At 34.7% G+C, this 13,553-nt stretch overlaps 1 protein-coding gene across 4 annotated transcripts in view; it reads left to right on the top strand.

Annotated features, from left to right (window-relative positions):
• Nucleotides 1-13,553, top strand: part of myo9b (myosin IXb) — a 57,924-nt gene that overhangs the window by 25,214 nt on the left and 19,157 nt on the right. For 3 of the 4 annotated variants that reach the window (XM_056478626.1, XM_056478619.1, XM_056478640.1), the window contains exons 14-25: nt 84-168; nt 1,532-1,621; nt 2,148-2,187; nt 4,659-4,781; nt 5,015-5,095; nt 5,202-5,312; nt 6,721-6,843; nt 6,930-7,079; nt 9,188-9,300; nt 9,378-9,839; nt 10,136-10,223; nt 11,740-11,916. In XM_056478626.1, coding sequence (XP_056334601.1) covers nt 84-168; nt 1,532-1,621; nt 2,148-2,187; nt 4,659-4,781; nt 5,015-5,095; nt 5,202-5,312; nt 6,721-6,843; nt 6,930-7,079; nt 9,188-9,300; nt 9,378-9,839; nt 10,136-10,223; nt 11,740-11,916 — 1,643 coding nt within the window. The remainder of the gene's footprint in view (nt 1-83; nt 169-1,531; nt 1,622-2,147; nt 2,188-4,658; nt 4,782-5,014; nt 5,096-5,201; nt 5,313-6,720; nt 6,844-6,929; nt 7,080-9,187; nt 9,301-9,377; nt 9,840-10,135; nt 10,224-11,739; nt 11,917-13,553) is intronic. The other variant, XM_056478633.1, reaches the window with a different exon arrangement.

The raw sequence follows: 13,553 nt of genomic DNA, 5'->3' as shown, positions 1-13,553 counted from the left end.
ATCTACTAACATCTTTTCACTTGCAGCACACAGAAGTAGAATATCACAGATTTTTTTTGTGTGTGTGTTTGTTTTTGTATCAGATCAGATCAGGCGCTACTCCAGACGCTCGTTAGGAGAATCGAGGAGGCCCAGCACTACTGTACCTACAATACAGAGACTGAAGAGGTAAATGGATTGAATTTGCTTTTGTGTATGTACATCACAATAAATCCTTTTAGGTTAATCGATATTGATAGTTATATAGCAATACATGTCATATGTCTAGTTATATTAGGTTTAAGATGGATTGGATAAATAGATTTTGTTTCTGAGTGAAAGTTATAAATTTAATTATTAATTTTTTTATTATTATTATTATTTTACATTTCTAGTTTCTGCATGTTCCAGTAGGTGATTTCCAAACATTAAACAGGTTGAAGAAAATGTATCTTTAGTAAAAGTATACTGTAAAAATATCTACATTTTTTTTTTGTATTTTATTTTTATTTAAACATTTTCATCCATAATATAATATAAATCATCATAATCATAGGTAAAGCCTGGATTCAGTGGCAGTTCTAGATTAAATAGCACTCTGGGTGAAACCACCCCAAATATACCCCCCTCCCTAAAGAAAACACTATATGGTTGACTATATATATATATAACAAATAATTCCTCCGAGAAATATATATATTCCTCCGAGATATATATATATATATATATATATATATATATATATATATATATATATATATATATATATATATATATATATATATATATATATATATATATATATATATCTCGGAGGAAACCCACGTGAACATGGGGAGAACATGCAAACTCCACACAGAAATGCCAACTGACCCAGCCGATGCTCGAACCAACGAATTTTCTTGCTGTGAGGCACCAGCACTAAATACTCCGCCACCGAGCTGCCCCTTTTAAAATATTTACATATATATTTAAAATATTTATTATAAACACATTTAAATATATTTATTTATTTTCTATAAATATAACAATTTGTTTATATTTATTATAAATCAAAATATTATTATTATGCAATTATTATTTTAAATAAATAACAGAAATAAATCTAAAATGTAACTGGAATAAAATGTAAAGACACAACTGGAGTGAGAGGCTAAGATAACTTACAAATGACACCAAATGTGAACGGCCCCTAACGTATTTTATTCTGTCACCGCTCTAAATGAATACCCTTGCATAAAGTAAATCGGATCTCAAAGCTTTTCCTGGTGCACAGCTGACTTTTACTGGGACACTTTTTATTTTATTTTACACCATCTCCCCATGTCGCCGCCAGCAAAATGCCGCCCTGGACGATCGCCCATATTGTCCATGCCTAAATCCGCCACTGCTTGCATTATTGTTTGATTACAGTATTACTCTATAGATATAATCATAATAATTTTTTGTTAGTGTTTTATCGCAGCCCTAGCTATATTCATATCAACGTTTTAAGTTTCGATTTTTAAAAGTGTCTTTTCAGCTGCTTATATTTTCATTTTAATTTCTGCAGCCAGTCTAGGATTGACTTTTCCTTTGATCGGTCTGAAGAAGATCCACTGGAAGCATTTGAGGACATTTTTGCATCATTTGAAAGCAAGAAGTAAGTTTATGCCACTGGAAAATGTGAAATGCAAATCAATAAAACCTTAACTTGTTTTTTTCTCTCACTTTATCTTCTCTAAATGAAGACTAATACTAATACGTTTCTTTTTACTGGATGCACGTTGTGTTAAATCGGTGATTTGGACTGATCAGTTTTAGCTGTTTTACTACTTACTATCTTAATTTGTTTAGTGTTTTTAGTGTTTATCTTTTTTTTTTAACATTTCTGATTGGGGTTGGGGTGAATCAGGGAATTGCATGCCAAAGTCCTCCGCTCCCTTAAGCAGTTTGGGGTTGAAGTTCCTCAAAAGCTGCGTCTATCCACAAATTCTTCAAGAAAATATCGTCTCTTCTCTCCGTGAGTGCTCTTAGCCACTTGCTCTGTGAGCTTCTGTCTGTGGCGGCACCACTGCTCTCTGTTTCAGCTTGTGCTTGTGCAAATTATTATGGATATATATCACAAATTCTGCACATTTTCTACTTTCCAAATCAATGTTGTCATCGTTAATGTCATTTCTCTCTAGGAAGAACAGGCCAAACAAACACAAGCAGCTAATTCCTAAGGTAAATCGATGCATTGTTCATTGCTTTGTTTTTATGTGAAGTGGACAGATAAAAATTTTTTTGTTTGTTTACTATTCTGAAGCATCAATATAGCAGCATTTTGTTGACGCTGTATAACAATAATTCATATTTTTGCAGAACTGTGACAGTTGGGTTTAGGGTTGGGGTGGGGGTAGGTGTTAAAATCTAAAAATTTTGGGGTAATTTAACAGATAGCATAAGTAATAATCGGTAAAACTTCTGTTTTTACATTACTGTGATGTTTGGTTTTAGGGTTGGAGTGGGGGTATACATGAATATAATACAATAAATGGAAAATGTAATAAATAATATAAATTATTCTTAACTTCTGGCCGCAACCATATCCAATCTAGCAACAACCTCAAACGAGCCAATACCCAGCTGTTCTGATGCTGAGATATCACTGTTGATAAATGTTTACTAGGTTAGTCAGCTTCTTGCCAGTATGAATGATGTAAATCAACCCAGATGTCTCTATTACAGTCAAAAACTGGATTACTGTAGAGTTAACGTATAAAAAGGCTTGCCATATTTTTATTATTGAAAATATAATGCTTAAATTATTTATTTGACAACTGTAAGTGACCAGTATTCAAAGAAATAGCAACAAATCACAACACAGGACAGCTTTCTGTCAATGTAATTTTAAATAGCATAACAGCATGTTGGTTTTTTCATGCCAACATAATGATTATGTGTCAGTAATAAAAGTAGAACTAATAACTAATCGAACAGCAAGTTACTATTGGTATATATAAATGCTGTAAATATATATATATATTTATATATATATATATATATATATATGTGTGTGTGTGTGTGTGTGTGTGTGTGTGTGTGTGTGTGTGTGTGTGTGTGTGTGTGTGTGTGTGTGTGTGTGTGTGTGTGTGTGTGTGTGTGTGTGTGTGTGTGTGTGTGTGCGTGCGTGCGTGCGTGCGTGTGTGTGTGTTGTGTGTGTATGTATATATATATACCACATGCTATTTACATATTAAATATATTTTTGTCATAGATTCTCATTTAATTAAGCGTATTCATGTATTTATTTGATAATCAATGTACTTGTTACACATTTATTTAATAATTTGTTTAACTGCTTATCATCTGAAGTGGGAATGTTGTCGTGCATTTTGTGATCAAAGATAAATAGTGATCCTGTTCTGTTGAAATATTAGCAGTATATCTGTTTTAACAGCATGTGCATATCATACAAACAAATAATAATCTATGCACAGGAATTATGCCTCAAATAAGTGTCTCAAATAGACAATTATTAAATGAACAAACGAAAAAGTATAAAAATGTACACCATTTTAGAGCCTCTCACAATACAAGAGCTAATAAAAAGCATTTTATCTCAAATATTTCTAAAATAGACTGATGGTTGATTTCTGTGGGTTGTTTTGTAAAGAAAAATGTCATTTCTTTTGGTTTTCAGATTTTCGTTCTTTATTAAAAACACTTCATTGTCCTTGTCCTCAGCCCAATTATGAACCTACTTCTTTAATAGTTTTGTTCTGTTAAATCTGTTATTTAGAAAAAAATACTTCAGAAATAGCAAGTTTAAGTTGTTATCATTCACATCGATTGATTAAAAACATGAAATTATAAATTAATTCTACAAATAAATACTACAAATATATAATACAAATAAATGTACAATTGTCTCCATGTTTATAATTGTCCCCATGTTTCACATTTGCAATAAATTTAACAAATTGCGTGCAATACACCTTTAAGGCTATGACTCGGAAGTGACATTATTTGATGGAAAAGCTGACAGTGATCAAGGATGCGTTCTATCTTTGAATTGTATGATTTTAGCTTGTTTTGTATGATATTTTGAAGACGACAAGCTTAAAGGTCAAACTCTGTCACGTTTTATATAAGTGAAAATGTACATTTCAGGTAGAATGTCCCATTTAATCATTTTCTTGATTTTATCACACATGAAATGTAAAGGCGAGCATGTGGACGCCACACAAGCAGTTTGCTAACTTTACATGGGAGTTAAAACGCAAAACACAGTCAATTATTAACTACAGGAAGCGATACTAAAAACAGTAACCACATCACCATTGCATATTACGGCAGAGATGATGAGCTGAATCTACTTTTAAATCTGACTGTCATACACACACTACATCATCATCATCTATTGAAGTATGAGTGTGCGAGTTGTACATGGTCAAGGCCCCCTTGGTGTAAAAATAGTGTGATTTCCAGTGTGTTGTTGAAGTTTTTTTAAAGAATTTTCCCAAAATATGTGTCAAAATAAAATTTGTCACAAAAAAAATCATTCCATTTGCTAAAACACAGAGAAAGTTGTGTCCAAATTGTGACTCAAAATCACCTCAGAGTGGATGAAAACATCCCCAACAGCACACAAGGGTTAATAGGTTATATTAAAAAATGTGAGTAATCACACTAAGCTTTATTGTCCTCTACAGAATCTCATTGACTCAAACTCTCTGAAGTTCATCATGGGCCTGACGCATCACAACCGGGTGACCAGATCCCTGCTCCATCTGCACACCAAGAAGAAACCACCTAGCATCAGCGCTCAATTCCAGGTTCAATATTGTTATCTTTGCATGGAAAAGATACACAGAGTAATCTCCAGCATCTGAGGTTTCAGGGATCAGTTTACTCCGGCACTGTGAAAACCTTTTGTGGTAGTTGTAAATGAGATAAAAGGTTCAGACCCCCTAAGCTGTGGGGAGGTTTTGATATGATTTGCAGGGGTTTAATGGATGCTGATGGACAAATCAATGAGTCACATGCTTTTATGTCTTGCTCTGTTCAGGCATCCCTAAGCAAGTTGTTGGAAACCTTGAGGAAAGCAGAACCTTTCTTTGTTCGCTGTATCAGATCTAATGGGGATAAGGTATGGTGGAGAGCTGTCATTTGAAGATTTGTGACGAATCTGTGGAATCTGATTATGTTTTGGGTGATAAATGTTGACGCGTACATCTTGCTGGATGTGTTTATAGAGGGAAATGCACTTTGATGATGCTCTAGTTCTTCAGCAACTGAGATACACCGGCATGTTACAAACCGTTCGGATTAGAAGGTCTGGATATGGAGCCAAATTCACCTTTGAGGTAATGTACTGAAATAAGACTTTCTGTAATGGAAAATAATTTATTAGGATTAATAATTTAATGCAATAAAGAATTTTGTAATGATTAATTTAATGACTAATAATGCCTGAATTTGAGGAGTAATTTAATAAAAGATTAATTAAATTGATAGAGATTAATAAATAGTTTTTTGAAACTGATTAGTTGTGGACTATATGCCAGCATTGGGATATGTAAATTGATTGTTTTTGTTTTGTTGTATGTCTATTCAATAAGGTACTTATCTATAAAGTTATGTTATTACTTTCATCTTTAATATGACTCAGTAAATATTAATATTTTAAAGATTAATTCCATTGCTTTGAAACATGAAACAAATGTTTGTACTGTTCTAGATACTGTTTAAAGAGAGATTCTGTACTGCAATGTTAGTGTTAGGCATTAATGCGTACTGTATATGTATATGTGTGTCTTGTGTGTACGTCTGTCTGTCTGTCTATCTATCTACCTATCCATCCATCCATTTATTATAGCATAAATGAGTACACCACTTTTTTTTTAGATTGGTTCCAGTTTTGACTAATGTGTTATATATGCTCAGATTTATTATTTTAAAGCATCCTGTAGAAAAGAGGGGAGGGGTGTACTCATTTGTGCAGAGCTTTGTAAATATATGTATAATTGGCAGCACAATATATCGTTTCAGCATCAATATTGCAATAGTCACATCACTGGATATGCAATGTTGAGCTTGTATTATAACTTATCATTTGCATGTGTTTTTGAGGCCTGCGACTGTATAATGATTTTAAAAGTATTCAGGAACAATAAATCATACTGTTTGTATACTTTACTCTGAAAACATTAAATCACTGTTTATTTCTAATGTATTTTTCTATATTGTATATATCTATGCTTGTAGATTGTTTGTTAGAATTTATTCTGATGCATTCCCACAACAGGATCATCCCAATCAATCTAAAAAAATATGTCTTCTTTGCAAATAGAGATATTCAAGTCATCTTTTGAAACTGTATTTATATCACAATGTATATCGCAAAATAACAAAATATCGCAAAGTTAGATTTTTCCAGTGTCCTGCAGCCCTTATAAAATGTATATATGTGTGTGCATGTTTGTGTGTGTGTGAATTTGTTTGTATGTGTGTATAAAAATACATTATATTTTATATATATAGCTGCTCTTTTCTTTCATCCTCGTTTGTTAGTTTATTTGGATAAAAGTGTCTGCTAAATAAATAGATGTAAATATAATGTGAAAGTCTGTAGTCTCGAATATATGCAAAACCTGAGCAATCATATCCACCTTGTATTGGTCAGATGCTTGTAACCGCTACGTTCTTTCTGCTGTCATTTTTTTTTTGCATGTTTGTTTAGTTATTGAGGGCAATCTTACAATGTCTCTGCAGGAGTTTATCGATCAGTTCAGAGTGCTGCTGCCAAAGGAAATATCAACACCTCAAGAGGACATTACTAACCTGCTGACAAAAATGGGATTACCCAGCTCCAGTTTTCAGATTGGCCGGACCAAGGTTTGTTTCAGTAACACTTTTCACTGAAGAAACAATTTATTGGTCATATCGGATTTCCACAATTGACTCTTAAACAATGTGCACAGGTGTTCTTGAAAGAGTCAGAGAGACAAATACTTCAGGAAGCCCTTCATAAAGAAGTCATGCGGCGCATTATAATTCTCCAGAGATGGTTTCGAGCCTGTTTGATGAGGAAACAGTATCTACGTGGGAGGAAAGGAATTATAACAATACAGGTAATAATTTGTTTGCTGCAGCAGGGACTTTACACCATCATGGTTTCAGAAGCAACTTTACCAGATCAGCAGTTACTTCTAGGTTCTAATTTTAGTTTACCAATTATAGTCTAATTATAGTTACTACCAAAACCTTATGACATACATTTATTTACTTGCTACCTATTATGCGTTTTAAACAATGTAGGCCCACATGAATGCATATAATAATGTATTTTCTGAAGTTTGTGATGAATGAAAATGTAATACACCGTCTGACAAAAGTCTTGTCGTCAATCAAAATTGTAGGAGCAACAAATAATAACTTCTAGTTTGGAAAAGTGTTAGAAAGTAGATTTTTTTCTGATAAATCATCCGTTGAACTGCATCCCAATCACCACTAATACTGCAGAAGACCTATTGGAATCCGCATGGACCCAAGATTTTCACCGAAATTCATTCATTCTCTTTTCGGCTTAATCCCTTTATTAATGTGGGGGCGCCACAGCGGAATGAACCGCCAACTTATCCAGCATATGTATTACGCAGTGGATGCCCCTCCAGCTGCAACCCATCACTGGGAAACATCCATACACACTCATTCCCACACATACACTACGGACAATTTAGCTTACCCAATTCACCTATACTACATGGTTTTGGACTTGTGGGGGAAACCCCACAAGAGCTCCGGAGGAAACCCATGCCAACACGGGAAGAACATGCAAACTCCAAACAGAAATGCTAACTGACCCAGCCGAGGATCGAACCAGCGACCTTGCTGTGAGGTGAACGTGCTACCCACTGCCCCATCTCACAGAAATCAGTGGTTATACGTTTGGTGAAGGAAAAATCATGGTTTGGGGTTACATTCAGTAGGGGGCATGCAAGAGATCTGCAGAGTTGATGGCAACATCAACAGCCTGAGGTATGAGACAGTTGTGCTGCCCATTACAGTACAATCCACAGGAGAGGGCAAATTCTTCACCCTCCACATCAAAGTTTTTGAAAGCAAAGAAGGTCAAGGTGCTACAGGATTGGCCAGCCTAGTCACCAGCAATGAACATTATTGAGCATCTCTGGGGCTAAGAGGGAGGCATTGAAGATGAATCCAAAGAATCTTGATGAACTCTGGGAGTCCTGCTTTCTTTGCCATTCCAGATGACTTTTTAGTAATTTGAGTCATTGCAGAGATGTATGGATGCAGTCCTCCAAGCTCATTGTAGTCATACACAATATTATTTCTCTTTCCACTCCACCATGACTTTATTTTCTATACTGTACATTATTTCTGTTAAGAGACAAGACTTTTGTCTAAGCAAAGTCAGAGCTTACTGTCCTAATTAAATAATTAAAAATCAAGGCATGATCATATTTTATTTTGGTAAAATAAGCATAATCTAGAGGCCTTTCATATAAGCCACTTCTGATACCAAATGATCAACTAGAAGTCAAGTTATTATTTGTTGTTCCTAAAACTTTGATAGGCGACAAGATTGTCAGGTAGTGGGAGTTTCTTCTGCTCACCAAGTCTGTTTATTTGTTCAGTGTCGCTTGATCTTCTAATGTGCTGATTTAAAATTGTATTATGATTAGCTATTATTAGTGCTAAATCACAAGTAATGGTTGTGAAATTATAAAAATCTGCTTCATGTGTTCAAGTAAACTGACAATATTATTGGAATATTTTTTTTAGAAACAAATTACTTTAGAAATTTGTTGAAATGTTAAAAAGACAGCATTTATTTCCAATAAACGTTACATTTACTGTCACTTTTTCCAAATGTAAATTATCTTTGATGGAAAAAAGTATATATATTTGTAAAGACAAAAAGTTGTTTAGCATGCTTTTTTTTAAAAAAAAGGAATTTTTAGCATACTTTTTTCTAATACAGCCATGGATTTCACAAAAATATATAGCAGCACAACTGTATTCAGCATTAAGAACCAAATGGAAAAAAATATTTGCACCTTGTCCTGCACTTTATACTGTATATATTATGTAACACTTTTACAGTATGTATAATTGTTTGTTTGTAACCATCTTCACCCTCAAATGTATTGCAAATTAGTTTGGGAAACTGCATAAATGATAATAGAGCCATTTTTTTTCTCCTCTCATCCCACAGCGATCATGGCGTTATGTGCGTGAGACGTACAGATGCAGAGCTGCTATTGTGATTCAGATTGCATGGCGAAAGTCCAGGGAGAGAGCAGAGCAAGAAAAACTCAAGGCACAGGCGTACGTCAAAGTTATCTTTGGTTTGTTTTTGTTCAGGTTTTGTTCAAAAATCGTAGTCATTTGTTTGTCCTTTTTAGATTTCAGACAGATCTGAACGAGACTGAGGAGAAGAAGCCCAGCCAGCCGAAACCACTGCCTTCACTGCCTAATGAATCCCGCACAGCTGAATCAAAGAAGACTAAAGAAACGAGACCACAGTTAAACACAGACGAACCTAAAATCACAACACAACCTACTCCGGGAATCACAAAGCAACTTAGCGTTAAAGAGGACCGACTGGGTCGGAGTGATCGAGGAATGGTTGGCAATAAAGAAAGACATCCCTCTCCTTCAGGCCTCCCTCGGCCTGTGTCTCTACCACTGAACATGAGCCAAAGCGCCTATAATGATAGTCAACATGCTGTACAACTACAGCGGCAAAACAAGTCAAACAGGCTGAAGGAGAAGCCGGAGAAGTGGAAGGAGAGGAGTAGTGATGCCGCTCGTTTGGAGAACATCGATGAGATACAGCGACGAAGCCAGAGGAAAATAGGTTTCATGTAAGAGTTCACCTTAGGTCATGTTTTAGAATAGACTTCTTTTTTTCAGATTTATTTTTGTCTAAACTATTTATTTAAATAAAATATGTGTCTGTTATTCCTGGAAAAACCCTCAGTATTTAAATAAAATAGACTTTTTATGTTCATTTTTGCATAGAATATATAAAATGTTCTTTTATGTTCATTTTTTGTGATTCCCCTTAATGTTTTATTTTATTTTTTAAAACATCTACGTAACAGTGTTTAGTCATTTTCACTTTGCCAGAGTTTATTTGCTACTGTTTTCTATATTTCAGAAATCCTGGTATTTCTCTGTCTCTGGATAATGTGTCCAGGATGAGCTCTTCAGAGTCCGACAGCTCGGCCTCATCATTCAGGAATGAGGTACTCTTTAAAAGCTAGTTATTGTTTGTTTGTCAAATCAAAAATGTTGTGACCGCAATAAAAATAATTGACTTCCATATTTTATCCCCGAAAACAAACATACTTAATCGGATTATAAACTGTTCAAAGATTTGAAGCCATTATATATTTGTTTTAACATGGAAAAATTTTATTTATTTGAACAGTGGTGCATGTCTATAGTGTGTCTAAACAATCAGTTATAAACCACTAGACTTTTTATGCAGTCCCCACAAATCTACAGTTTCAGATGTAACCTTGTGTGTATTTGATAGTTTACAGGCAATAGGACGCTAAAGAAAACTTTAGTTTTTTTTTTATAACACAACATGTGTCATTTGACACCTATCTTTCAGTGTGAGCGCCTTGGTTGTCCATGCTCAGAAAATGCTATTTGAGGAAACAAGGCTTTTAAATGCTTGCTGCTAATAAACTTTCATGATTATGAAGATCTGCAATGTCACATGAGCATGTTAGATGTGATAAACCCAAAATTGAGTATATTGTAAGGCGGATCATAGACTGTAGAGGCTCTACCTTTTCTGAAAAGAGAGCAGAGAGCAAGAGCTCATTTGCATTTAAAGAGGCATGCACAACCAGCATGTTTTTTTTCTTTAACTAAAAATTGGGCATTTACAGCGTAATATAATAAATGATCTGGGTTGTTTTGAACTGAAACCTCACAAATACGTTCTGTGATAATTAAATTCTTATATTACAATTTATATAAAGCATACTAGGTCTCATCTCAAAACAGATGCAATTACAAAAAACATCAGCAAATAATCCTCACAACGCAAACACATTAAGAAAGTAAAGTGTACTGCAAATTCTCACAATGCAAACAAATTAGGAAAACACACTCCCAATTTCTCACAATGCATGCAAATAGCATGAAACACAATGGAAAAGTTTCAAGGGCACCCAAATATGTGACGGACCCAGCTATTTAGCTTATGGTTATTTTGGATAATAATATACAACGGACATGTGAATCGTGTAATCAGGATGTTAAACTCACCTTTCAAAGATCACCTACAACTTCACTGAGTAATAGTACTGGCACAATAAGCAATTACCAGCCGCGTCCTTCATGTTTTTGGGTCCCCTTGAAACATTATCAATGTGTTCCAGGATGTTTGCATGCGTTGTAAGAATTTGCAGTGCATTTTCTTTAAATGTTTGCATTGTGATGGTTTGCAACACGCTTGACCTTAACCTTTTTTTCTTAATTTGCTGGGTTTTTTTTGTAATTTCATGTGTTTTCTTAAATTGCAGCACCTTAAGCTCTCTCAGCCACCATACATTTAAAAATTTTATATAGCATGGACATTAAATAATAAATGCTTCCTTGACAAACATAGAATGCCCTAAACCTTTGAACACGGGTGTATGTTGAGAGAATTTCATACAGTAGGTGCTATGTGTATTTTAAATGACTGGATCAGCAGGTACAGGTCACTCTTTTGTTCAACCTAAACTAGTTTACGTGTCATAGGTTATGGTTGAGAACCGTAAGCGCCTCAAACACAAGCGTCGACTAGCACGCCCCCGCAGCGGGCTGAAGGTGGATCATTTGGATCTAAGTGACTCGGCGTACTGGAGTTTTCCCCTACCTCCCATAAGCCCCGCTCCTCCCAACCAGTCCGGTATCCTTGTGGTAGTGGAGGCTGTGGTAAAAGATGACCCATTCACAGCAGCTGCTTTTGCACGCAACAGCTAACATCTAAGAATCAGCATTAGCTCAATGTGGAGACTGCTCTTTGGAAACCAGGCTCGTCTTTTTCTTTAATGTTTCAAACTGGAAGCTGGTTTCTGACCTTTTTTGTATTATTTGACACCATACATAAACTTTGAGGATGTCACTAGTTGTGCTTATAAGTGAATGCAGTAAATAGATTGACGAAAATTCATGTTTTATGGTTGTTAGGTTGCAGACATGTTTTAAGCTTTTGACTCCATATACCTGAAAATGGACAACGCTTTTCTGACTTCAACAATTTGTATAATCTTAGCAGTGTAAAAGTCCAACTCTTATAATACTAATTGTAAAACTAATACCCTAGAATACACATTGTATTAAACATCACATTCTATTTTATATTAATTGCACTGTAAAAAATATCTGTTAATTTACATGTTCTGTATTTTGTGGTTTACATTGGCTGCATCTGAAATCACATACTTCCATACTATATAGTACGCTAAAAAAAGTATGCAAGCCTAATAGTAGCCGGGGAGATTCTGAAGTGCGCATCCGATACACGCTACACTATCCTAGATGCACCATGAGAGAATGGGAGTGAAGCGACGTAACTGACGTGGTTACGTGATCATGATAAAATGGCGGATGTAGTACGTCTGAGTTCCATTCATACTGTATAGAACGTACTTTTCTAATGGTTGAGTAGTACATTTAAACTCAAATGCAGTACCTACTGAGTAGTAGGCGATTTTTAACGTAACCATTGTGTGTTTTTTGTTTATTAACATTTGTATTATGGGAGTTTTATCTCTTCTCTGTCGACTTTTGATGTTGAAAATTCTGTACTTTCCCCCCACACTCCAAAGACATGTGCTATAGGTGAATTGAACTAAATTGGCAACTAAATTTGCTGAAGTGTGTGAATGTAAGAGTGTATGGGTGTTTACCATTACTGGGTTGTGGCTGGAAGGGCATCCGGTGCTTAAAACATATGCCAGAGTAGTTGACCGTTCATTCAACCCCTAATAAATCAGGGGCTAAGCCAAATGGAAATGAACGAATGAATGAAATTCAATAATGCAGATTAGCAAAGTCTAGAGAAATAATATAGAGAGAATCAAGTCTGTAAAGTAACAGTGAAAGTACTGGCAGTTTGTTACCAGGTTTTTGTACAGTAATTTACAGCACAAACACAGACAAAATATTACTTCAAACTATTAATGTCAATAAGAGTCAATTTTCAACATCAAAAGCTTCTGGAAGAAAGATTAAGATCCCATGATGCAATTCAAAAGAATAAATAAAGTGAAAAAAACACGAATCGCCAAATACAAAACACAATTTGTTTACAAATATTTTTTACAGTGTGTTTATGTAATACTCACTTCCTCAAAACTGATTTCAAGCTTAAACAGCCTCAGTATCTGCTTTTGTGAATTTTAAGTTTCTTATTTATTTATTTTCTCACAATGGTGGATACTTCGGCTCTGACGAGCTTTACCTACTAATTTAACAATACTTGTCAGATTTTGTGCTAGTTTAACAATACAAACTTTGTACAGCAATCTAAAATATTGTTAAAACTCGTTCATAACTCGTAGCAAAAA

This window comes from Danio aesculapii, chromosome 2 (genome assembly GCF_903798145.1).
Source record: "Danio aesculapii chromosome 2, fDanAes4.1, whole genome shotgun sequence".
Classification (NCBI taxonomy): Eukaryota; Metazoa; Chordata; class Actinopteri; order Cypriniformes; family Danionidae; genus Danio; species Danio aesculapii.
Note: the sequence above shows the minus strand (reverse complement) of the source record. Positions and strands in the feature narration are given on the sequence as shown.